The sequence below is a fragment of the Equus asinus genome, chromosome 20, assembly GCF_041296235.1.
Source record: "Equus asinus isolate D_3611 breed Donkey chromosome 20, EquAss-T2T_v2, whole genome shotgun sequence".
Taxonomy (NCBI): Eukaryota; Metazoa; Chordata; class Mammalia; order Perissodactyla; family Equidae; genus Equus; species Equus asinus.
Genome location: NC_091809.1, coordinates 37,827,466 through 37,854,969, shown reverse-complemented (window position 1 = coordinate 37,854,969; position 27,504 = coordinate 37,827,466). Strand labels below are relative to the sequence as shown.

General features: G+C 44.4%; 1 protein-coding gene across 7 annotated transcripts in view; it reads right to left on the bottom strand.

The window, feature by feature from the left end:
- Window positions 1–798: 798 nt before the first annotated feature.
- The window catches only part of LOC106835968 (prostate and testis expressed protein 13-like), a 31,153-nt gene continuing 4,447 nt past the window's right edge, over window positions 799–27,504 (bottom strand). The window contains exons 2-6 of one of the 7 annotated variants that reach the window (XR_011495629.1): window positions 20,348–20,574; window positions 3,019–19,416; window positions 2,862–2,890; window positions 2,400–2,497; window positions 799–2,038 (exon numbers count right to left, since the gene is read on the bottom strand). Coding sequence is in view for 4 of the 7 variants with exons in the window: in XM_070489982.1 (XP_070346083.1) it covers window positions 1,845–2,038; window positions 2,357–2,497; window positions 2,867–2,890; window positions 3,019–3,082 (423 nt within the window). In the remaining 3 variants the exon portion in view is untranslated. Of the gene's footprint in view, window positions 2,498–2,861; window positions 2,891–3,018; window positions 19,417–20,347; window positions 20,575–27,504 lie in introns of those variants that run through there. The other 6 variants (XM_070489982.1, XM_044752407.2, XR_011495628.1 and 3 more) reach the window with 6 other exon arrangements.

Here is a 27,504-nt window from a genome sequence, read left to right as displayed (position 1 = left end):
CTGGACCTGAATCTAGAATTACTGCACTTGTTCAGGGTCTGGCCTCCCTCATTGTTTCCTCTACTTCCCATTTGGTTTTCTTATTAAAATGTAAAGAACAGAGACGTACTTCAATTGGACCAAGAAAATTAGGAGTGATGGGGTATTGTAACATGGGGCAATGTAGGAGTCAGAATCTCATGGCAATCCAAGACAGAAAACATAATGGGACAGGCTAGAGAAGATTGGACCTAGAGGGCCAGACTGGATATGATGAAACTCTGGGGGTTTCGCCACAGTGGTTCATGAATCTTCACTTCAAGCTTAGCTACAAGATTGTGAGTCAGTCTGTACAAGTCAGTCTCCATTCATCTGTATCACTCAGTGTCTAGCTGCTACTCTTTCTGCTACCAGTTAACTTCTTCACCATCCACATTGCGTCTCTTCTCTAGTCTGAAGCTTTCCTCTTAGTTTCTTGCTTGGGACCATTCTAAGCACTAACACAGAGCAGTAATTCACCCACGAATCATTTCATTATTGGACCGTGCTAGCATCTCCATGCTATCCATATAAACTAATTATGGACAAATCAACCCTGAATGGAAGAATCTACCATATTTTCTACTTCTCAAGCTACTAAAGTATAATATCCGTCCTAACATGATACAATTTGGAGGCTATCCCAGCTCACATATATTGCAAATATTTAAAATTAATTTGTATATTAAAATATTTTGTTCTATTTATGCAACTATAATACAGCAGAAAGTAATAAGCAATCATAAGCCTGGATATTAGAAGGAATACTACTAAACCTAGTATAATATTATATATGTGTATTTAATTATATAACTAAAAACCAAATACAATAGTGTCTGTAGATTCTAACACATACGAAGGTTAGTACGACAAAAAAAAATTTAACCTAAAGTGAGTGAAGAATAATTTGGGGATTAAGTTTTGCCATTTCAGAGCTTATTATTTTTGTTAGAAAAACTACAGTGAAGATCTGAAACTCTTATCTCTCCTTGACATTATCTGTTGCAGAGCTGGGCCAATAGATGAAAAACATTCAGCTTTCTATCAAAGAGTGCATTGAAGGCAAGGTAATATATAAATATTTTTGAGGACTAGGTGGTAGAGTATTTCTCATATGCCAGGAGATTAATTGGCCAACACTCAGCCAAGTGTCTATCCTGATTTACTTGGCCTTAGCCATGAGAACAAGATAAGATGATTAGAAACGTGGTGAGCTAAGGTTATCTGGTCAGGAGTAGCTGCGATTGGTACAGTTTCCCAAAATGGTGGAAGGCACTAAGACTCTGAGGTCTAGTACATTGACTCTTCCTTTCACAGAAGTTAGAGTTTTCTAATTTCACATTAACTTTCTCAAGCCCCTACTTAACACGAGCCTTTTCTACTGTCCATCAAATGCCTCGTCTACTCTCCTCCCAAATATTTCTCCTAAAAATCTCCTGTGATGTGTTGTCCCTACTTCTATCTAGTCTGCTTTCTCCTGATCTTCTCTCAGAAGCTCTACCAGAAAAATACTTTGCCCCCTTTCCAGAAACTTTACAACTCTGACTTTAGCCCAGGTTTAGCATCAGAACGTAAGGGCAGGTAAAGATTGCCAATAGGTATTAGGTAGCAAAGACAGGCAAATCCAACCAGAAAGCAGTGATGGGGTTTTTGTGGCCTATGGCTTTACACTTTCCTGTTATTAGAAGCACTGATGCGGAAGAGAAAGAGCTTCCATAGGTAGATCTGCTGGAACAGAGAGTTGGGCTTAGGTCTGAGAAAATGTGAGATGATGTTGCCATTGGTAGCAGAAGGGCAAAGGTTACTGGGAGAGACGGTTTAAAATCTTAAGTAGATTCTGGATTGTCCTCCTTCGGTCTGCTTCGATATGGATGTATAAGATCCATACTGCTGTCGCCATCATTACACCAGTCTCCCGAATTACAGCAATACGTTTCTCTCACTAAGTCATGGAATAGCTGGATCATTCCCTCTTCACAAGCCCTACAAGATAGAGTTGAATAACGATAGAAATATCTCCCTAAAGAGGAAAAGAAAAGAAAGGTGATCACCTTGCTTAATCGCACCATCTTCCTAACAATGACTTCTTTCCAGACCCTCCTCATTTTTCTGTAGGCTGGAATGAGCCCCAAGGCTGTGTCTGCATCTCATCTATGTCTCTCTAGACAGGACCAGGCAAAAGCCATCTGCCTCCCACACAGCCTCCACCCCACATCTGTGTATGGAGAATCCCGCTTTCCCCACCCTCTCCCATGGTCCCAGTCTCCCCCTACACCATAAGCCTGGGACTGTGGGTACCACTGGTAATATTCCATGTCTCTCTCTGACCCCCACTTACCTGTAAGGCGATCATTAAAGTAAAAGTGATCTGTGGTACAAACCCTTTCATAATTCAATACATTAAACTTCCAGCAACGTCCCATGGAACTGAGGCATTTGTATCCATCATAGAGATCACATTTATGGCAATATCGAATCCCTAAAGAAAAAAAGGAAAACTTCAAAGCAGAGCTCTAGGGAAAGTGATTCTGCTGCAGAAGGCTGCCCCCACCTGTAAGTATTTATACTTGAGTGGCACAGTCCTCACAAGAAGGAAGTTGACATACCTCCCAGCTTCTGCTAGGAGTCCTTACTCCTTGAATGGGTGATAGCTATGACCCTTCAAGGAGTCAAGGACCCCCCCTCCCCCCACCGCGACTTCACCCAAGCCTGGGGGCAGACAGGAGACACTACAGCCATGAGCGAGAAGAGTGAGGGAGGGCAGAGAGACAGCGTGTAAAGAAATCAAGAATATCCCCTCTCATAATGGCATTATTTATCCCAGAACTGCAAACCAACTACACCATACATTTCGATGTCAGGACTCTGTCGCCTGTGAAGAGAAGAAAAATTCTCCTTGAACCATTTTACAGCAGTCCCAAGAGTCAAGTTTAGCAACAGCCTCCCCTCCTCCCCATATGTTTTCTCCCCACCTATCATCGCCTCCCTCGCAGGCCTTACCCTCATCCATGAAGAGCGCTGTGAATATGCCCAGCAGAAGCAGCCGGAACATCCTGGAGCCCATTCTTGAGAAGGTCCTGGTGGGATGTTCCAGCTTTATTTATTCCTATCACCTGCCCTCAGGCATCTCACTAGAATCACAGAATCATAAATTTCAGATCAAACCAACTGAATCCTCTCTACAACATTCCCAGAAGAGGGTACACCCTGTCTGTGTTTGCATTCCTCCAGCTTCTTAGAATTCAAGCCACCCAAACACTCATTTCACTTTATTAGATCTATCATAAGATAAGAATTAACATTGGTGTAGAATTTCTCCCTGGTACCTCTTCACTTCGGTTGTATTTCATATGTCTTTCAGATATAACAAAGCTGGGGTCACTGAGTACTTGTGAGTGAGTTGCTCAGTCCTTTTCAAGTACCATAACCATCCCAGGCACTTGCCTCAGCATGACCTCCAGTGGTACTCATCCCTCACACAGTAAGTCACCAGGATCAGAACCTGACTCCAGAGATGATCTGACTGCCCAGTGTAGCATCCTTCTGAAGGATGGATGGGACAGCCCAGGAAAAACAGGTGAGGAAGTGAAGATGATCTCAGTTTCCCTCAAGGCTCAGTTATTAATTTTTTCGAGGGAGACAAAGATCATAAATTATTACAGTGGGACAGACTTACACTGGGTGTTATGGGGAAAAAGAGGAAGATATATTTGGATTAGACACTAGAAAGGGTGACTGGAGGGGAGGTAGAGAGGGCTGGAAATGAGTTTCCCACAGTTCCCCGCCTTGACCTTACTACCTCCAGATGGTGACATATATTCGTGCCATCTCTCTTGCCTCCACTAAGTGGTATCCTATCAGGAAGCTTCTCCCAATATATTTATATCTGTGTGCAAAACTCCCTGACCGCACTGCTCATGCCCCTTCCCTGTCTGACTTTTCTCCAGAGGACTTAACCCGATTTGTCATTCCATAGCTTTTCCGTATTTATGTTTATTTTGTCTCTCTCCTCTCACAAGAACGAAAGCTCCAGGAGTGCAAGAATTTCATGTGTTGTGTTCACTGCTTTCTCTTCAGCACCGAATGATGCCTTGCACATACCAGGTAACCAAAGACATCTGATGGAAAAGGAATGGCATGGTTGGTGTGGTTTATCCTGAGAGGCACAAGGGAATGGTGCCTTTCTACTGACAGCCCCTTCTTGAAAGCTTGCAGGATGAAATTCCTGGCCTTAACCCTGCAGTCAGTAGTCACGACACAGAAGACAGGCAATGGTAATGGCAGATTCCCCTGTCATGGGGAGAGAGTGAATGTGGGGCCCATTTATCTGAGACTGCTCATTCCCAGAGCCAAACATATGCTCACCCTAGTATGATCCATCACATAATCTTCACTAGGAGGGTACTCCCTGCACACCTGGGATGGAAGCCCAAGTGTGCTACCTACCTTCTGAGTGATCTTAAACAAGTTACTGAACCTCTCTGTGCCTCTGTGACCTCATAAGTGAAAAGAGGACTATCAGAGGTATATCTGATACAGTTGTTAAGACTTAGTAACACACATGGGTAATGGCAAAGGAGAGGGAACAGATATTAAGATCCTAGTTGGTGTCAAACATTCTTTGGGTTGTTACACACTTGATCTCTTTAAATTCTCTGAACAACTTCATAGGTTATAAATAATTGATCTCATCTTAAGTTGAAGACCAGGGGTGCTCAGAGTTGGAGTAGTTTTCCCCAGAGAACAGGGCGCACATCTGTCTGAGTCAGTGGGCCATTATCTTTCTAGGACACCATATTGTCTCCTTCTCTTTCAACCTGGGGAAGAGTCCCCGGGCTGGAGCTCTGGGTTGGGCTCTATCCCGAATCACAGATGACAATGGGAAAATAGGGATAACAGGTAAGAAAAAGGCTGTCTTCAGTAAAAAAAAAAAAAAAAGAAGAAGAAGAAGAATCTCCTCTGCCTGGCAGAGACAACATTCATCAGCAAACTCCACTGAAACTAGAAACTAGTGGGGGGGGGGGCGTCCCACAAGCCTGGCTGGGGTCTAAGACTTACATGCCATGTTCAGGAAGTAATCCCCACAGGGACCATCTTGGTGAGTCCCACATTTGGAACGTGCGAGACAGGCAGCAATCCATGGAAATAAGTCCCTGAGGGTCTGAGCTAAGAGTACCAAGCTTGTGCTTACAAGCAAAGAACACCTTGTTCTGCCTGGGAAGATGATCCTGCACCATGACCTGGGCAAGCAGTGATGAAAATCTGGGCATAAACCCCAAGCCCCATGCACCCCAAGTCTTTCTCCTGTGTTTGTTCAGGCAACTTAAATGTTACTCTCAGATAACAGAAATTTTGGAAATATGCCAAACTCTTTAAGAAATAAATAAAATTCCCTTTGTGCCTCTGAATGTGAAAACACAATGTGAATATTTTGCCATATGTCCATACAATATTATTTCCATACCTTTATCACAAGTTCACATTAATAAATGCTATCGTAGTTGACATGATGTATATGATATTCTGCTTTTTTACTGTGGAATTTGCACCCTCACCACTGTCCCTCACTGTCGCTCCTAGAAGGTGAGGCCCAGAACCGTCAGGAGATTCAGGAGCTGCTCCCCAGGTAAACCTCTTTCAAAAGGCTAACCCGGTGCCTGCCTTCAACTCAGGCAGAAGCCTCAGCTAGCTGCTTAGCCTCTCCACCCTTCTCACCCCAGGACCTTAGTGTGGGCCACAGACAGGACTTGGACACCTGGACCACCTATCCCTCCTACAGGTAGAGGGGGATGTACTGGCCAACCAGCTCTTTCCTCCCTACCAACATAGCTGAGCCCTGAGAAAGGTTCCCAGCCCTCCCTGAGGCCTCTCCTGGGGACCAGAGCCTGCACTGCCTCCCCCACATCTGGCTTCTATCCAAGGTCCTTCCATTCCTTGCTGGTCTTTCCTAGTCAGGGTTGGAGGACACCCTGTTCTGTCCTGTCCTGCTCCTGTTCCGCCCAGAGGCACAGCATTTACCCATCCCCTCTCTCTACAGAAGGAGAGCAAGGTAATGGATTTGAGGCCAAATTAGGCTCCTTTGTAGTCTACCCAAAGTTGTGTTTACTTTGCCCCTGCAGGAGGACAGTGCAAGGGCATGGGATGCAAGGGAAAATAAGATAAACGCAAAAATTCCCCCAGAGAAAGTTTCCTGCATTCAGCAATACTCTCTTCAGCTACTTCTGCCGACCTCAAACAAGCACTACCCCGGCCCTGCTCAGCAGTGAGGAGACCTGAGGGTGGAACCATCTGGTCCCGGGTGAGTCGGTGAGAAGACAGACACTTCCTTTATTATGGGGTTCCAGCAGACCCTCCGTACAGGCAGGAGAAAGGAGTGTGTGATGGGAGTGCAGTCCCATTTCTTCTCCAAGACAGTTTCTTCTCCACAACGTCTAACCTGCCTCAATCCCAGGCCTGCAGGGAAAACGGGGTCAGGCCAACTAGTTCTCCTGACACTTAGCCCTGCCTCAGACCCAAGGTCCCTCTAGCAGCCTGGATCAACCTCAGAACATCGCCCAGTGCGCCTAGATCTCACCTCAGAAACCCTTGACCTCCCCCTCCTCCCCATCCCCAACCCGAATCAGCCTCTGACCTAGCCTCATTTACCCTCCTTTCACTGCCCTCCAAACTTTCTAGCTTTGGACAGCCTTGAAGGTACCATTTTACAAATGGGTAATATAAAACCGTTGGGCCTAGAAGAAATATAGCCCAATGTCTTTATTTTATGCATAAGAAACAGTGCTGAATTAAAATTTCACTACAACGTAAAAGCAGAGGGAGATTTTGATCCATGTCCTCTCAGTTATCAGGTCAGGGATCATCTCTGACAAATGAGAGAAACAAGGAATATGAATTTGGGGTCATATACAGATTCCAAGTCGCCACTTTTCTTTAGTTAAACTCCTACCACATGCCCAGCTTAGGAGCTTAACACATTTAACATAGTTGAAAAGGAGATCAGTTATGGGAAGGCCAGGAATAACAACAACTAACTTCTTCACAAGGACTCCTCCTAAAGTTTCTCCTTGCCCCCTCTCCCGAGGCTTTTCCTAGACTGAGTCACCAGAATCTCAGTTTCCAAGGGGAAGAGGGCTTTGCCTGGAGGCCATTCCCTGAAGCCCGGGTTCCATCACCCCAGCTACTGCCTTCCAGTCCCTAGCTCTGAGAGTAGCCCACCACATTTAGAAGTGATGAATATAGGATGGGAGGCTCCTGCAAGCCATCCTCAAAAGCAGTTCTTGACCAATTTCCATGACTGCAGTCACAGGAGATGCTCATCACATGCCCTTTCTACCACCCACTGCTGGGATATTGACAGGTCAGGCTGGAGAAGAGAGACTGGAAGTTATACTTCCCCCTAGCTGTAACTTCTGCCCATTGTCACCCACCCAAGAAAACCCATGTGTAACACTCATGAGTGTAATAAGACTGACCTTAGGTTCACACAAATTTGTTATAAAGTTATACTGGGAAAAGGTGGACCCACCACTGTGCAACATAACTCTGTGGGATTCATTATTTCTATTTCCCCAAGCAAAAGTGAACTGAATGCTCTGTCATGTGTGCTCCCCAATGCCAAAGCACAAGGATATAACAGAGGTAAGATAATGGAAGATTTTGGTGTTTGGGATTCTCAGGAGCCACAGAGACCTCCTAGCCAGAGTAGGTGTCAGGTATTTCAGCCAGCAGAGATTATGCTCAGAGTTCACCTGTCCAAAGAGAGCAACGGGCCAGGGGCTGCACTGAGGCTCTGGCATGGCAAGGAGTAGAGGTAGCTGCAGGAGTGATCTGCTAAAGGTTAACTGTCACTAAGTCTTAGATTTGCCTTGTGTGTTCAAGTGGGCAGGAAGATCAAGAGCAGTGTCTTCTAGAATGGCCTTTGAAGTCAGGGACTCCAGTTCAGAACAGACTGGTTTCTCTCAGATGAGTGAGCAGCAAGAAAATTAACTGAGCTCTGATTCACTGAAACAGGGTGAGATCTGGAGCTCTTCAACCCAGAGTAACCAGACTGAAGAAATATCCAAAGGCTTGAGTAGATCCCTAACAGGAACTCTACTGATGTGTTCTGGAGATGCTCTCCTTGTATCTCGCCCCCCATCTCCAGACCTCCCCTCTCTTTGGAATTTTCTGGGAATCTCCAAGTGTGGCTCTAGATGCCAAACTCCTAGGCACAATTAGTTTTCTTCCAGAAGAAGGCATAAAAGTGTTGGTTCAGGATTGTTAGAAATGATTCTATTCCCAGACCAAGCCCAGAGTCAAGCATAGTTTCCAGAATTTTGAATGCTGAGTCAATTCTTCCTCTCCCCTTTTGCTTTCTCAAAGGCCTGACCCTGAGTTCTGTCATGTTTCCCTATCTTGGAAAAGACAAAAATCCAACTCTTCAGCTCTTCCCACAATGAGTGATTGAAATACGGTGTCCAAGTCAGAGGATGACTGATCACAAACGGGCACAATTCTTAAGTGCTGTGGTTATGGTCTCTGTAATAGCATCCTCTGTCTGCTCCCTCTCCTGGGGCCTCACTTCATGATAATATTGCAACCTCTTTTTTGCCTCCCTGCCTGTACTTTCCTGACCTTTTCTGCTTGACACGGCCTTTTTTCTCTAATGGATAATATGCCTCTTCCCATTGAAACCAGGGTGCAGCAAGGGTTAACTTAATGATGGCTTCTTCTCCTCTGCTTACCTGGCAGCTAAAGGGGAGGACTTTTGGACCACAAATTGCTCTTGTTATTACAAACATGTTCTATCCTAGGTCACAAGACTATTTAAGATTCAAAATGGCTTACTCTTTGGACAGCCAAGTTCCACAAATTTGAGGCAGCTGTCTTTGAAGGTTTTGGTTGCATAACAAAGGTAAGATGGTTTGATAACCATTGTGCTGTTGAGTCACAAATTTTTAAGTACCTGGAAGAGCAGGTCCTATACCTATCTTTCTGATTTGCAATGTGAGAATGATGAGCCATCTTGCTGCCTCCCTTCTTTCAAAGAGAATAGTGAATATCCAGCCTTAAAATGGGGTTTGAAAAATGGCAGTTTCAGAATTTCAGGCAGGTCTTTGTGCAGCCATTGGTTGGCAATCAAGCACCAGAGACTCTATTGCTTGGAAAAGATAGGATCCATGGCCCCATTTTTCTGTACCTCTGAGGCCACTGAACACGGTTTGGAAGGAGAATAAAAAAAGCAGGGCTTTCGATCATTCTGCACAATAAGGTGAAATGCTGTTCTTACAGTTGGCATAAGTTTGTGCAGATATTTAGAGAAATGTTTCCCTTCCTAATTATGATCTAAACTGACTGTGTTGTCGCTGAGAATCAATTTTTTGGAGAGTGGTAAGCTTGTGTGTGTGTGTGTGTGTGTGTGTGTGTGTGTGTATTCAGGTGTATGCATACCATTATTTTCCTACTGAGTGACCAAGAAGATTGAGGAGGATATATACACCTCATGCTGATGAGTGATCTTAAAGGGGAGGGGGCTTGACCTAGCAACACCATCCAGGACTGTTTGGTGGGCGCAAACACCCAAACCCCTTTTGAATGGTATGCCAGTGGTGAAGACCTTTGGACCACAGATTGTTCCTATTGTTCTCCTCTAGATTATAGAGCATCTTTTCCTTAAATACAATCTCTATGCCTGTTTGAATAATTCACTTTGGGGGAAATGGTCTGTGGACTTTTATATGTCAGAATACACACTAGTGGGGAGAAAATGAGTCTATTCCTGAGAGCAGGAAGCAGGGCACCTGAGGGTACCTTTTCTAAAGGATAGTGTTGATTTACACTATGGAGGATTTAAGACAGAGGCATGAACTTGAGTACAGACAACCCTAGACAGAAACTGTGTTGTGCCCATGAGGACAGCACCCGTCATACATTTTCTTTTGTTTTGTGTTCGTTTTACATCCCTTGAACCACGGGAATAGGCATATTTTGTGTATAGTTTAAAATTTTTGTTTCTCTTATTAATTGAATCATTCTCAAAGTCTGTAAACATCCACACAACCCTTTATTGTGGTATTACTAGGAATAAACAAATGGGGCAGTAGAAGTGTGGCCCTCCCACTTTTCCTCCACTGAGCCCTGAACATGACAGCAGCATCTTATCAGTTGAGCATGGCACTTCAGATCACCTGGCTTCAAATCCCAGATCTGCCTCTTACTAATGATGTGATGATGCCCAAGTTGGTTAACTTCTGCCTTCCTTTCCTGATAAGAGAAACAGTTATAGTACATACTCAGACTAATAATTTTAAAAAATAATTATACTAACCTCAAAGGATTTTGTGACAATGAAATGTGATGATGCATGTAGTTTAGAATACTGTCTACTACAAGAAAATGTTCATCAGATGCTTATGAGTATAATTAGTATATTGAAAGCCATAGCCACAGAATTCCAGGAAGTACCCAAGATCCAATTGAACAAAGGTTCTGATGGAGTGAAAACTAACATGGAGCATCAACTACTGCATTTAACTGGCATGGAAGTGAATATAATGCAAATCCTCTTTACTCTCAAATAAACTTACAAGAGAAGCCCTCTAAAGAGGGGTTTCCAAGAAGCACAGACACAGAACCTGGAGAGGAGTTGTTTGAATTGCTCCTGGATCAAGCCATTGACGTGTTGAAGGTGTTCAGAGGGGCAGTGAGGCAGCCAGGAGTGAGGCGGAGCCTCTGAGACCTGGATTAGACACTGTCTGTGATTTCAGAGCAGCTGTTGACAACCGTTTAATAGCCCTGGAATAATATTTGGCCTTATACACAGTAGCAGAGATTAACGTGTTTAACTTCTGACCGCCTATCAGACAGAGAAAAAAAATTCTTTGCCTAATTCTTATATCAGACCAAGTGGATTTCAAAATAAGACAGGTTAAGAGAGACACAGAGGGACAATATATAATGATCAAAGGGACACTTCATCAAGAAGAAATAACGCTTATAAATATCTATGCACCCAACACAGGAGCACCAAGATTCATAAAGCAACTATTAACAGACCTAAAGGAAGATGTTAAAAACAACACAATAATAGTAGGGGACTTCAACACCCTACTCACATCAATTGACAGATCATCCAGACAGAAAATCAACAAGGATATAGTGGAACTAAATGAAAAACTAAAACAATTGGACTTAATAGACATATATAGATCACTTCACCCTAAAAGAGCTGAATACATATTCTTCTCAAGTGCACATGGAACATTCTCAAGGATAGACCATATGTTGGGAAACAAGGCAAGCCTCTACAAATTTAAAAACATTGAAATAATAACAAGCATCTTCTCCAATCATAGTGCTATAAGGCTAGAAATTAATTACAAGAAAAAAGCTGAGAAAGGCACAAAGATGTGGAGACTAAACAACACACTACTGAACAAGCAATGGATCATTGAAGAAATTAAAGAAGAAATCAAAAAATACCTGGAAACAAATGAAAATGATAGCATGCCATACCAACTCATATGGGATGCAGCAAAAGCTGTATTAAGAGGAAAATTCATTACAATACAGGCACATCTTAACAAACAAGAAAAATCCCAAATAAGTAACCTTAAAGTACACCTAACTGAACTAGAGAAAAAAGAACAAATAAAGCCCAAAGTCAGAAGAAGGAGGGAAATAATAAAAATCAGAGCAGAAATAAATACTATTCAAATGAAAAAGGCAGTAGAAAGGATCAATGAAACAAAGAGCTGGTTTTTTGAGAAGATAAATAAAATTGACAAACCACTAGCCAGTCTTACAAAGAAAAAAAGGGAGAAAGCTCAAATAAACAAAATCAGAAATGAGCGAGGAGAAATAACAACAGACTCTGCAGAAATACAACAGATTATAAGAGAATACTACAAAAAACTATATGCTAACAGAATGGATAACCTAGAGGAAATGGATAAATTCTTGGACTCCTACAATCTCCCAAAGCTCACTCAAGAAGAGGCAGACAATTTGAACAGACCAATCACAAGGAAAGAGATTGAAACAGCCATCAAAAACATCCCAAAGAATAAAACCCCAGGACGAGATGGCTTTCCTGGGGAATTCTACCAACCTTTCAGAGAGGATTTAATACCTATCCTTTTCAAGCTATTCCAAAAAATTAGGGAAGATGGAACACTTCCTAACACATTCTATGAGACCAACATCACACTGATACCAAAACCAGACAAGGACACCATGAAAAAAGAGAACTACAGGCCAATATCACTGATGAACATAGATGCAAAAAATCTAAACAAAATCTTGGCAATCAGAATTCAGCAATTCATCAAAAGGATCATACATCAGGATCAGGTGGGATTTATACCAGGGACACAGGGATGGTTCAACATCTGCAAATCAATCAACGTGATACACCACATCAACAAACTGAGGAATAAAAACCACATGATCACCTCAATAGATGCAGAGAAGGCATTTGACAAGATCCAACAGTCATTTATGATAAAAACTCTGAACAAAATGGGCATAGAAGGAAACTACCTCAACATAATAAAGGCCATATATGACAAACCCATAGCCAACATCATACTCAATGGGCAAAAACTGAACGCCATCCCCCTGAAAACAGGAACGAGACAAGGATGCCCTCTATCACCACTCTTATTTAACATAGTACTAGAGGTCCTGGCCAGAGCAATCAGGCAAGAAAAAGGAATAAAAGGAATCCAAATAGGGAGGGAAGAAGTGAAACTCTCGCTGTTTGCAGATGACATGATCTTATATATAGAAAACCGCAAAGAATCCATTGGAAAACTCTTAGAAGTAATCAAGAGCTACAGCAAAGTTGCAGGGTATAAAATCAATTTGCATAAATCAGTAGCATTTCTATACTCCAATAATGAACTAATAGTAAAAGAACTCAAGAACACAACACCATTCACAATCACAACAAAAAGAATAAAATACCTTGGAGTAAATTTAACTAAGGAAGTGAAGGATTTATATAATGAAAATTACAAGGCCTTTCTGAGAGAATTGGATGACGACATAAGGAGATGGAAAGACATTCCATGTACATGGATTGGAAGAATAAACATAGTTAAAATGTCCGTTCTACCTAAAGCAATCTACAGATTCAACGCCATCCCAATCAGAATCCCAATGACATTCTTTACAGAATTAGAACAAAGAATCCTAAAATTCATATGGGGCAACAAAAGACCCCGAATTTCTAAAGCAATCCTGAGAAAAAAGAACAAAACGGGAGGCATCACAATCCCTGACTTCAAAACATACTACAAAGCTACAGTAATCAAAACATACTGATGGCCAATAGGCACATGAAAAGATGCTCATCATCGCTGATCATCAGGGAAATGCAAATCAAAAGTACACTAAGATATCACCTTACACCTATTAGAATGACAAAAATATCTAAAACTAATAGTAACAAACGTTGGAGAGGTTGTGGAGAAAAAGAAACCCTCATACACTGCTGGTGGGAATGTAAACTGGTGCAGCCACTATGGAAAATAGTATGGAGATTCCTCAAAAAATTAAAAATAGAACTACCATACGATCTACCCATCCTACTACTGGGTATTTATCCAAAGAGCTTGAAGTCAGCAATCCCAAAAGTCCTATGCACCCCAATGTTCATTGCAGCATTATTTACAATAGCCAAGACATGGAAGCAACCTAAGTGCCCATCAACAGACAAATGGATAAAGAAGATGTGGTACATATATACAATGGAATACTACTCAGCTGTAAAACAGAACAAAATCATTCCATTTGCAATAACATGGATGGACCTTGAGGGAATTATGTTAAGTGAAATAAGCCAGTTAGAGAAGGATAATCTCTGTATGACTCCACTCATATGAGGAATTTAAAATTATGGACTAAGAACAGTTTAGTGGATACCAGGGGAAAGGTGGGGTGCGCACAAAGGGTCAAGTGGTGCACCTACAACACGAATGACAAACATTAATGTACAACTGAAATTTCACAAGATTGTAACCTATCATTAACTCAATAAAAAAAAATTCTTTGCCTAGTTATTGAGGTTAGAGAAATGGTTACATAGGCAGAGGAAAGGGGGCCGCATAACACAGCACTGGAGAAGGTGCTAGCTGATGATTTGCACAGTAAAACATCATTACTGAAATTTAGATTTTTGAAGAAGAGCTCTGATAATCTCTCACTGTTAAGAAACATTTCACTGTAATGGGGGAGAATACATAAGGCTTGGAGGTGACATCCTAGGCTCAAGCTTAGCTTTCTTAATAGGGGCTAAGGTACAGAGTTATTGGCCTAGCAACCAAGGTCCTGCACACAGGTCCTGAGGCTTCTGAGATGGTGGAAAAGTATAAAAAAGAATAAAATTTATTTTACTTTTTACTTGTGGCCCCTGCAGCAGCCAGCTTCATTGTTCAAGGGTGAACTGAGATTTGTTTCACAAGGAGAGTTAAAAAATGTCAGAAGATAATATTCAAAGATTGACATTCAAAATCAGATTACAGAAAAGACAATAGCCTTGGAAGCCAGATAATTGTTTTGGAAAAAAAAGAAAAGGGATTTGCAACTCTCTTTAGCTTTTCCTTTAATGAGTCAACAACTAGAACTGGGGAACTCAGAGAAAATTCTTTCATGGCATAGAGTGAATGCCCCACAAGACTGTGATGTCCAGGTCGACTCATTGTAGAACTATGTGTGTGATTCAGAGGAACGAAAAATAAATGCCCTCCACTATTTAGCTCTAGGAGAAAGTCAAAGTGGGCAGGGGACAGAACAAACATCTCATTTGCCCCTGTTGGGCTCTGGGAGTGGGAATTTGACAGCTTGGCAGAGGGAAATCTTGCCCTATTCCCTGACTGGGACTTTGGAAGGTGGTCCCCTCACACATGTCCTCTGTGAGTCTGAGGTAGAGGTTTCTTGTGGTGACCATGCTGGTAAAGCACAGGCAGCAAAAGGAGACCTCAAGGATAGCTTTCCTAAGCCACCTTTGTGTGTGTACGGGGGGGACACTGAGTTGAAGGCCAGTGGGCATGCCTTAAGGCCTGCTGTGGTACGCCAAGGGGCTCCAAAGGCACAGATTGTGGTGGGATTTCCAAGAGGGATGGGAGAGAAACTGCTGAGCCACTGGGCTGAATGAAGGACCCAGCCAGCCAGGGCTAAGAGGAGGTCCATTCAGCAAAGGAAAATGGGCCATGTTTCCTGGGACTGTTGCCTGAGGCGAAAATAAAACCCAGATTACAAATTCACGAGACACAGAGCCAGGGCACCACAGTGTGGTTTGTACACAGGACAAATCTGGGGGTTCCATGACTAAGAAAGGAGAAGTACCAAGCACTGGTTTTTGGGGGGTTTTTTAGCTTAGTGATTGAAAACAGAGGTCAATACTGTTTACACATTTTGCTACCAGATGTGCTTTGTTAGGCCTGCATGGCACAGTGATTTTTAAAAAAATTATGCAACATTAAATACCAGAAGAATTCACATAAATATGTAGATTTGTGGATATTTTTGAACCCACATTAAAAACTGCTTTGTGGTATTTTTAATCATCAAAGGATTTGTCAGGACTGAACCTGAACTACCACATGGCTGTGATCACCAGAGCTCAACACTGCCGGCCTTTCAGACAGTCAGGGGTCATCCAGTTTCTCACAGCCTCTAGTGCTCCATATTTTCTCCCAGATACAACTAACTTAACTTAATTCACATTCTATCTTGGCGTTTGTGTTTGAGGCCCTGATCTAAGAGACTTTGTAAACACATATAGCAGAAAGGAGCACAGTGAGGGTGGAAGACACAAAAGTGAGTTTTTGAGGCAAACTTCCTGGCTTCAACTCTAACTCCTCCCTCAGTGGATGTGTGGCCTCTGTGCTCCAATTTCTTCATCAATAAAATAGAGAGAATAATAGTATTTTAGGACTGTGATAAGAATTAAGTAATATCTCTGAAAAGCTTGCTACAGAGCCTGGAAGGTCAGAAATTCTCCGGAGATGTTAGCTGTTCTTCTTAATGATATTATTTCCATACTCACATCTACACACACGTAATCTGAATACATTTGGTTACTCTCATTCTTTTCCCTGTCACTCATGACACCTTAGCAACGGTGCGATAGCCCCTGGAAACACTAAGTTTTCAGTATTTTGTGGCAAGAACCAAAGGCAGAAACCTGGCCCTATTGCCTGCCTCAGGATGTTAGCTGAGGCCCCAAGGAACTCTACTGGAACAACAGGTGCTCCCCATCCAAGACTCAACCCAGACCTAAGTGCCATGGACCGTCCTTCTTTCTCTAGATGAGAATCTACTTCCTTAACAAAATCCCATATGTCTTGAGTTGTGAGTTTATAAGCTGTCTTTCAAACCCCACTCTTCCTCCCCCTTTCTGACATAGGTTTGGGGGCCTGATAAACCTGGTCAATACATACCGATGTGCATACACGTGACTGACTATATTCAATCTCACACAGCAAGTCACTTCCAGGATATCAGTAACTTCCCTCTTACAGCCATCAACCTGTATTCCATCACACCATTTGGCTGGCAGTTTTGCAATCAATGTGTGAATATTAATTAGGATTCTATTGTTTCCAAGTATCACTAATAGGAATCAAACAAGCTTAAACAAAAGGGAGAATTTATTCTAAGAACACTCTGGTGTCTCATGGTACACAATTAGAGAAACACAGCAACAAACTTTAACACAAACACCCAAACACCCCCTATCTTCTCTTTTCGTGAATATACATTTTTCTTTTCTCTGGCTTTAGATGAGCTCTCTCTGCCCCTTCATCTGCCTTTTGAAAAATGGTCATCATCAAGAGCTCCTGTTTATATCTCCTTAGCCCTAGAAAGCAGCCAGCCCACTCTGGAATATAGTCCTATTTTGAATTCCTTGGCAAGGATACTGAACAACTCAGCTTGAGTCAGTTGCCCACTCTGTACAGCTCTGCTGGGCCCCAGACTGTCTCTATCTTTCCCTCCTCCTCCCCAACTCCAGGCACAGGAGATTCCTGCCCATGGCCACTGCTGTTAAGCACTGCAGGTACTATTTCTGGCCATGGCTATCCATGATGCACCACTGGATACTGAGGTGTCCCTTACAGCTCGGCCCCACATAGCTGCCATCCAGTGGTGTTCCCCCTGAGTCCTCGGACCATCAGACTTTATCTAGAATCTGTAGTGGAAATCCCTTTGTGCAAACCATGGTAGAAAGTGTGTCTTTTTTGCACAAGTATTTGCTCCCAGGACATTGTAAGATCATACTAGTTCAGAAGAAGTGTGAAATCTTCATCTGTTCTCCCTCCCTGGAGTAAAGACTATGAAGAACTGCACTGATTTCAAAAAACCAATACCCATAGGGAGCTGCTGGTGACTAACATGTATTGTCATTTGATATTGGATAGTGCAAACTTTGGTAAAATTTTGTTAAACATCACAGCCTGGTCTCAGCTATGAAAGAAAAACCAATAGAACAGTGTTGCTCAAAGTATCCCCAACCACACAGTTTTAAAAAATTAAAATTCCTGAACCCTGAGTAGTATTTCCATGATCTGTAGGATGGTACTTGAGGTCATTGTAATTTGGATACTTCTTGTCATAATCGTAGTGAGCTCTCTAGCCATCTGGAGCACATCTATAAAAATAGCACTTCCTCTTATAACAGGAACGCATTCATAAGGGGGAGATGAAGGGAGGACTTATATCTCACAGTTGAGTGTCCCTGAATACCCCCGTGAAATATGACCTGATATGAATGCTACTCATCATTATGTTTTACAAAGGATAAAATGATTGCAGGGCCAGTCCCATGGCCTATTGGTTAAGTTCAGCGTGCTCCACTTTGGTGGCCCAGGTTTGGTCCCTGGGTGCAGACCTACACCACCCATCAGTAGCCATGATGTGGCAGCAACCCACATACAAAATGGAGGAAGACTGGAAACAGATGTTAGTTCAGGGCAAATTTTCCTCAGCAAAAAAATAAATAAATAAATAAAGATTGCAGACTATTGATTTAAAACATCCCATGTTGGCTCCTGAGCATCTTGGTTGCTTGGATTGTCTTATTATCTTTTTTACTCCCAGAACCAACATAGCACCTCATACAAGGTTGAAGGATTTGTTGAATAAATGAATGAGAGGCTCATGTAGCACAAAGTGAGATATGCGCTAATCTCCTTGTAGTATGGCATTCTATCTCATTAAAATCTGCCACTCACTGCTCAAAATGGGATTTCTAGCATTGCTCTCATTTGACTATGTGTGGGAGTGCAAAAGACTTGATGTTAGTAGCTGACTGCTTAATAATTGAATACAGTTTTAATAATGTAGAGAATATCATGGACTTGGAAAGTACATTTTTGAATGGTTTTGAAACGAAAAAGAAAAGCCTTCATATATGAAAAACATTCATATAAAATGTTCAAGTTTAAACAGTAGTGGCGAAGGCAACAAGGAAAAGCCATAGAATGGAAACTAGCAACAAGGTTCTACCACTTCTTGCTGAGTTCTCTAAGCCTTCCTCTTCCAGGTCCCATACCACACGACCCCATGACTCCTAGCTGATTAGATCGAGCAGGCCCTTGACCTAAGTGTAGACAAATCCATCAGGTAGTGACCAAAGCTCCAGGGAGCTGGCAGGAAACAGCCGAGCTTTTCCTGTCTCCTGGGAATGTGGAGCTAGAAAGATTAAGCCGGATAAGAGTTGAGATAAATGTCACAAGCCAGAATAAGGCAAATCAAAACAAAAAGCAAATGAAGCTATCATGGCACAGAAAATTCACAAAACAGATTAGGAAGAAAAGCAAGAAAAGAGCAAATTAAGAAAGCAGTCGGACTCGGTCTGACTCTGCTCAATGAGATATCGCATGCTTGAAGCCAGGTTTCTTGGGACCATTGAAAACCACATTCAGAAACAAACCATGCAGCATCGTTATTTCCCAACCATATTCTATTTCTTATTTTTAAACATGTTTAAACTTCTATTTAATTTTTTGATTATAAAATCATGGAGAGCTGTTCTAAATTTTAAATAATACAGGAAGGTAAAAAGAAGTTGATGTTCTTGCCCACTCCCCACGCCCCCACAAATCACATATTTTAAGATAACCAATTTACAGTGTGATTACACAGTTAAGATTAAGGTCCTAAGTGAAAACGCTGACAGCTGGATCAGAAAGCCTCCTCTGCCAGCAGCCTGGAGACCCTGCAGCAGCCCCGGTCCCTCTGCAGCGCTTTCTCTCACGCACACCCAGCTCTGGACAGCGTGGTGACCCCCGCAGGATGAGGCTGCTCTTCTTGCTGGCTCATTTCAACAGAGGAGCAGAGGCACTGACTCAAGGCTTTCATTCACTCAGCACTTGTTCACTAAGCCCCTCCAGGTACCAGGCACTGCCCTGGGAGCTGGGAAAACAATGACAAATAGGATAATCACGGTTCCTACACTTGTCACATGTATAGGCAAGTAATCAAGTAAAAGAATAATTATAAAGTGTGAGGTGTGCTATGAACAAACCAAAGAGGGTCCTGGGGTATAAAATATAAAATGACAAGGTGGTCAGAGAAGAGCTCTGAAGATGGCGACATGAAGAGAAAGAAGGATGAACATTTGTAAAGTGTGGAACGGCGGTTGAGAAGGGTTTGCAAAAGTCCAAAGGCACATAGAAAAAGGCATGTTTATTCAAGGAATAAAGAAAGAAGAGTGGGGTTGCAGCTTCATGAGGAAAAAAGGAGAAAGTGATTTATTTTCGCTGCTGTGGGGAGAAGAGTTGAGAGAAGCAGTGAGAACACTGAGGAGGAGCCGGGGGCAGCAGTCCAGGCTCGAGATCACAGGGACTGCTATTAGAGTTGTGGCAGTAAAGATGGAGAAAAACTGAAGCATCTGAGATCTATTTTGGGTGGACAATTAGTGATCTACTAGGATGGCGAGAGGGCTGGATATCAAAGACTCCCAGGTGTGCGTATGTGCAACTGGGTGGAAGTGTCATCACTCACAAGGCGAAACCTCACTGAGGAGTTTAAGTGTGGCATGAAGAAGGGAGATAATTCAACTGAGTACATGTTATTGAGAGTTAAGGGAGACACTCAAGTAAAAATGGCAAGTAGTCATTAGTTATGTGACTATGTAGCTCAGGAGGTAAGACTGGGATATAAAATCAAAGTGGCGGAAGGTGGGCGGAGGTGGCAGGGTTGATGGTTAATCTTATGTATCAACTTGACTGGGCTAAGGGGTGCCCAGATAGCTGATAAAACAGTATTTCTGGGTATGACTGTCTGTGAGTGTGTTTCCAGAAGAGATTAGCATTTGAATCAGTAGATGAGTAAAGAAGATCACCTTCACCAACAAGAGTGGGCATCATCCAATCCACTGGAGGCCTGAAAAAGCAAAAATGCAGAAGAACGGCAAATTTGCTCTTTGCTTGAGCCAGGACAGCCATTGAAGATCCTGGTTCTCGGGCCTTTGGTCTCAGATTGAATGACACCACTGGCTTTCCTGGGTCTCCAGCTTGCAGACAGCAGACTCTGGGACTTCTCAGCCTGCATAATTGCATGATCCAACTCCTATAATAAATATACACATACATACATAAATAAGTATACGACTCTCATATTGGATCTGTTTCTCTGACTAACACAGATTTGGGTACCGAGAGCGGTTCTAGAGGAATAGAATTTTAAAGATGCATTTTCTGAATCATTTCTGGAGTCTCTGAAATTGGCTCTCTAATCTGATTAGATTTAAAGACATTAGTGACCACCTCTACTTCTGGTCATGAAGACAGCACTGACAGTCCAGGCCATGATCCAGCAATAAGACAGGTAAACTATCTCCACTGGACACTCCTAATCAACTACTTATAAGAAACAAGAATAGGGTGACTATACATAGATACTTTCAAACATTTTTGGTATATTGGATATATTATATCAAATATAATAAAATTGGCTGGTTGTCCCCAGTGTCACCAGACAATGTAGTGAAAGAAAAGGATGAGTTCCAGGATTCCAATTTCCAGCTCAAGGGTCACATAAATGACTAGAGGCTTCCATGTGTGCCCTGAAGGAGACTTTTATCTCCTGTAGCCATAGGGCTGAAACTGCTGAAAATCAGACACGGAGCCTCATTCTAGACTGGCTGAATTACAATTCAAATTGAACTCCCAGCCTCACAGGGTGTCTGCTGTTAAAGTGAGGGCACTAATTGGGAAAGAATGGGATCCTGTAAGTTGAAATGATGAAGCTGGGAGATTGAGTCCCTAAATATTGAAGAGTCTTCTTTGCTGGTAGAAGCACCCTCCCCATGCCCAGTGGAAATGGCCTCTCCACCCCAGCAGAATTGACTCCCCCACCCCCAGGCAAAAGTGGCCTACCCAACTGCAGTGGCAATGGCAGTAGCCTCCCTACACCCAGGGGTAACAGCGTCCCCACCCCCAGTGCTATCAGTCTTTCCACCCCCTTCTGAGGGGATTAATCCTGCATTGCCTAGGGAAACTATAATGGCCTCCCCTGAGGCAGTTGCCTTACAAGACAATGTTTATTATCCGCAGGACCCACCCCTCCACTCCTCTTTGCTTCTAGACCTGTAACTCAAGTCCCAGCAGGCCCCTAAAGGTGAGGCACAAAGTGTGACCCATGAGGAGGTACGTTACACTCCAACAGAACTACTTGAGCTTTCTAATTCATACAAGTAGAAATCTGGGGAACCTGTATGGAAATGATTACTAAGAGTGTGGCATAATGGTGGAAAGAACACAGAGTTGGATCAGGCTGAATTTATTGATTTGGGCCCACTAACCAGAGAGTCTGCCCTTTATGTTGCAATTCAGGGGTTAGAAAGTGGGTAGAGGAAGAGATTCTAAGGCTTAGGGAGACTGGGATGTTAGAGTGGATTGTCATTTAAGACCCACTCACTCACAATGGGAGGGTCCAGAAGACACAACTTTCTCCATGGCTGTGAGGAATATATTTGTGAGGGAGCCCCAGCATCCTTGAAGAGCTCTGTGACCGCTCTTCTCGGTAGGTCAGACCTTCAGTGGAAAGTGCAGCCACTCAACTAGAAAACCTAAATACAGAAGGAGAAACCGGACCCCAGGGGGCAGGGGCCAAGTGGTGGCACCCAAATGCCAAAAGCAAGGCAGGCCTGGCTACTGCAATGGACAACAGAGCCAAACCAGTGATCAGAACAGTTTGACTCATGCAGAACGAGCATGTTGGCTAGTTAATCATGGTGTTCCTACAAGTGAAATAGATAGGAAGCCTACTAAATTCTTACCTCATCTGCATAAGCAGAAAAGTTCTACATCAAGTGAACAAAGATCTCACTTGAATCATAAAAACAGAGTCACAGCCCCTCAATCACTTCATAGACTTGAGCCAGTTTACAGACCCAGAACCCCTTAAATGAAGGGGAGGCAGGGTCCCCTTGAGGTACACTGCCAAAAGTGTACATGGTAATTCTTCCACCCAGCCTTGCCCAAGGGCACCTAGGGCCTTTTACCAGGGTAACTGTACATCCGAGAAAGGGAAACAGTCAGACCTTTCAGGCCTACTGAAACTGGCTCTGAAGTGACACTAATTCCAGGAGATCCAAAATATCACTGTGGCCCACCAGTCAGAGAAGGGGCTTATGGAGGTCAGGTGAGCAGTGGATTTTAGCTCAGGTCCATCTCACAGTGGGTCCAGTGAGTCCTGTGCTTATTTCCCCAGTTTCAGAAAGCATAATTAGAAGATACATACTCAGCAACTGGCAGAATCCCCTCATTGGCTCCCTGACTGTGGAGTGAGAGCCATTATGGTAGGAATGGCCAAATGCAAGCCATTACAACTGCCTCTACCTAGGAAAATAATAGACCAAAAGCAATACCACATTCTTGGAGAGACTGCAGAGATTAGTGCCATCATCAAGGACTTAAAGGATGCAGAGGTGCTGATTCCCACCACGTCCCCATTCAACTCTCCTATATGGCCTCTACATGCAGAAGACAGGTGGATCTTGGAGAGTAGCAATGGATTATTATAAGCTTAACCAGGTGCTGACTCCAATTACAGCTACTGTACTAGATGTGGTTTCATTGCTTAAGTTAATTAACACAGCCCTGATACCTAGTATGTGATGTGGGGTCGGTGAGCCAAGGAGTCGAAAGAAAGATTTCTTGGACTCTCAAGATCTGGCAGTAGTGCTCTTTTATTTAGAGAATAGTGTGGAATAGCATGGGGACAAGACCCATGGGCAGTCAGAGCTGCTGCTGTCGACATGGGGACAGGACCCATGGACAGTCAGAGCTACTGCGTGGGGACAGGGCCCACGGGCAGGAGGAGGTGCTGCTGCCGCCGCTTCTGCTGCAAACATGGGTGGAGTGTAAGGCTAAATTTAAGGCATAGGCATGTGAGCCATCTCCCCACAAGACAAAGAAAAGAACATGCAAAAAAGTCAAAATGGTATCAGTGCAGGTGGGGTCTGGCCATTGGGTGGTCCCACAACTTTTAGATAAGAATCAAATCAGATTAAGTAAAGGCCAGAAGCCACCACCCTAAATCAGTTACATGAGGTTGCCAGACAGTAACCAACTTAAGTTCTTGCCTTCCCCATTAAGAGTTTCCAGAGATAAGGCCATCCTGCCTTCCTCCTGGTGCAGAGGGGGAGGCAAGGAGATTTCCTTCACAAATGCAAATCTCTCTCAAAGGGCAAGAGAACTCCACTCCTCGGAGCCTGCTTCTCATCTGCAGTTTTAAAATTAACCAGGCTAAAATCCTCATCAGTATGTATCTATTGATCTGGAAAATGCTTTTTTCTCCATACCTGTCTATAGGTTCACCAAACGCAATGTGATTTCAGCCGGCAAGGCCAGCAGTACATCGTTACTGTCCTACCTCACAGGTAAAGCAACTCTCTGGCCCTATGGCAATGTAGTTCGTGGCGGATCTTCACTGCCTTTCCCTTCCACAAGATATCACACTGGTCCATTACAGTGACAACATAATGCTGACTGGACCTAGAGAAGAGCAGCAGCAAGTACTCCAGACATATTGGCAAGACATTTGCTTGTCAGAGACTAGGAGTAAATCCAACAAAAATCAACAAAAATGCCTACCTTCGTGAGATTTCTAGGGGTCCAGTGGTGTGAGCATGTTGAGATCCTTTCTAAGGTAAAAGGTAAGTTGTTGCAGGGGCTGGCCCCGTGGCCGAGTGGTTAAGTTCGCGCGCTCCGCTGCAGGCGGCCCAGTGTTTCGTTGGTTCGAATCCTGGGCGCGGACATGGCACTGCTCATCAGACCACGCTGAGGCAGCGTCCCACATGCCACAACTAGAAGGACCCACAATGAAGAATATACAACTATGTACCGGGGGGCTTTGGGGAGAAAAAAAGAAAAAATAAAATCTTTAAAAAAAAAAAAAAAAAGATAAGTTGTTGCAGGAGGCACCCACGACAACCAAAAAGGAGGCACGGTGCCTAGTGGGTGTCTTGGATTTTGGAGGCAACACATTCCTAACGTGGATGTATTACTCTAGCCTATTGACCAGAGTGGCCTAAAAATCTGCTAATTTTGAGTGGGACCCAGAACAAGAGAAGAGTCTGCAACAGGTTCAGGGTGCTGTTCGAGCTGCTCTGCCACTTGGGCCATAGGACCCAGCAGATCCATGAAGTGTCAGTGGCAGAGGGGGTGTTGTTCAAAGCCGTTGGCAGGCCCTATAAGTGAATCACAGCACAGGCCTTTAGGATCACAGAGCAAGGCCCTGTCATCCTCCACAGGTAATGACTCTCCTTTTGAGAAACAGCTCTTGGTCTGCTACTGGGCCTCAGCAGAATCTCAGCACTTGACCACGGGCCACCAAATTACCATGAGACCTGAGCTGCCCACTATGAACTGGACGTCATCTGACCCAACAAGCCCTAGAGCTGGATGTGCACAGCAACATTCCATCATCAAGTGGAAGTGGGATACACGTGATCAGGCCCTGCAGGCACAAGTAATTTTTACACACAGGAATCTTTACACCAGTTTGAAATCAGACCACCCGGGTACAAATGCCAACTCTGCTTCTTACATCTATGGGACTTCAGGCTAGTTAATCATCGACTCTGGATCTCAGCTCCTCGTCTGTAAAATGACTATAATAATAGTACCTTACAGTTATTGAGAGGATGAACTAAGGTAATATCAGGAAAGCATTTTGCGTCATGCTTGGTACATAAGAAGCATTCAATGAATATTAGCTGGGTTTTTTTGTCATTGGTGGTGGTGGTGGCTAACCTATCCATTTAACAAACATTTACTGAGCACCTCCTAAGTGTCAGCCTCGCGCTAGAGACAGAAGACAAGGCCGAACCCCTCCCCAGGAGTTCCCAGTCTAGTACCTTCAAGAATCAAGATCATTCTCTGGCTTAGTTCCTGTATGATTTTGTTTCGAAGCCAAGATGGGAGCAAACAATTTGTTGAGGTCTTGTCTCCAGTTCTCTCACTCCTGCCTGGAGGGCCAGGAGACCCACTGATGAGGATGTGGGCCAGGGAGCCTGGAGCCCCGGGCTGACGACCCAGCTCTGCCGCTCCTGCCCCATAACCTGGACAGGTGCCTTAACCTCCCCGGGCCTCAGGGCCCTCCTCTGCCTGCGGCAAGCACTAAACCCACTCTAGACTTCTCTGATGATGATTACAAAAAGCCACTACTGCCTCCCAAAAGGGCCAGACCCAATTCCCATCCTCTCCCCTACCTTGTAGGAAGGGTATTCCTTAGTCTCGTGAATGAGGCTGGGCTAAGAGAGATGCTGGGAAGATGAAAACATGATCATACTTCCAACAATAACAACTGCGAGCATTTACTGGGCACTTGGTGCACCTGCTGACTAAGAGGCAGGCATTGTGCTCCTTACACACTGTGCCCACAGCCACGCCACTGCGACGGGAAGAGCTGGGCTTTGATCCCAGCAGCCTGATCCAGGAGCAGCCAACCACTGCACCACACAGCCTCTGGGGCAGGAAGAGCCCCCCACCGGCCACCTGGACAGGCAGAGAGGAGCACAGAGCTGCCCCCAAAAGGTGACAGCAGCGTTTTACTCCCTAAACCCAGCCTCCCTGCTCAGAACTTCGCTAGGCTGGAGAACAGAAACTACCCCAGCCGCCTTGGCACCCCATAGATGTGCTCCCACCCTGCACAGCTTCTTTCACTTTTCTGTTTTATTAAGTGTGTCTGGGAGCCAGCCTCTCACACATCTTAACCTCCTCTGGGCTATTGATTTCTCATTCTATTAAGTCCTCTCTTTAAGTCTGGCCTCTAAACTCCAATTCCAAACGTGTGAGTACTCCACAGCTGCTCTCCCAGGCAACTAACCGCTATGCCCCCCTGACCTGGGGGGGTCCCACCCCTCCCTGCTCCCTCCTCTGGGGTCTTCACATGATTATCTCACTGAATCAGGAACTCTGTGAGGTGGAGTTTATTGTAAGCCCGTGTCAATAGAAGGGAAACTGAGGCAGCAATAAGCAGCCAGGATTTCCTGTTTCTGAGTCAGTTCTCTTCCACTGATTCACAGACTACCCCTTCCCACCCAAAGATGCTCCCCAAGACTCTGTGCACAACCCAGCTTCCGTTTCAGCCTCTCCATGGCCGAAATACTCCACAGCACCCCAAAAAGCAATAACCACCCCCACCTACTTTTTACTGCTTCCTCTGAGCAAACTGCTCCCGGAGAAGAGCCCAAGCAGAAGGGCCAGGAGTATGAGGGCTGGCTTCCAGGTGAGCGCGGGGCCGACTTCAGGCGAGGGCAGGGGCTCACAGTGATGGTGGGGGTGCCGCCTAAGTCTTCCCACAGTGAAGTGGGGAGGAGGGGGACAGCCTCTAACTCCAGACTGAGAGACACAGTGAGACCCATCAGCCTCTGGACTCACCCTCCTCCCCATCCCCGCCACTCCGGCCCCAGCAGCCCTGGGGAAGAGCTGGCTGCACAAGCTGCACCCCTGCACCCGGTGGGTGGACGTAAGGGAGAAGAGTCACAGAAACCAGAAAGTGCGGTCTTAGGGAGGGGCCTGGGACACCCCATTCCAGAAGCCGATGGCTCACACGGCCTTCCTCTCCCCGCCTCACCTCCCATCTTCTATGAATTTGTCTCTGTAACAAACGTGTTAAACCTGAGTTGAGGCCACTTAAATAAGGCAAACATTTATTGAAGACCTGCTCTGCGCCAGGCACGAGGGACACAACCATGAGCAGAGCAGCACGTCCCGCCCTCCTGGGGGGAGCTCCGTTTACCGCCCCCTGGAGGGGACACACACAGACGAGCGACTTCAAGCACAGTGAGTGCTGGGCACAGGGGTGCCAGTGCCATGAGGGGAGGACGGAGAAGGCTCACAGAGGATGGAGAGGGGACATTCAGGCATCAAAAATGCCTATAACCAGCCCCCTCGGCAGCACATGCCCCAGGGCACGTGACCTCCCACAAGACTGCTCAGCTGTTGTCCAGGAACCCCGAGGCCACCCGTGATGGCCCCCAGGGCTCCA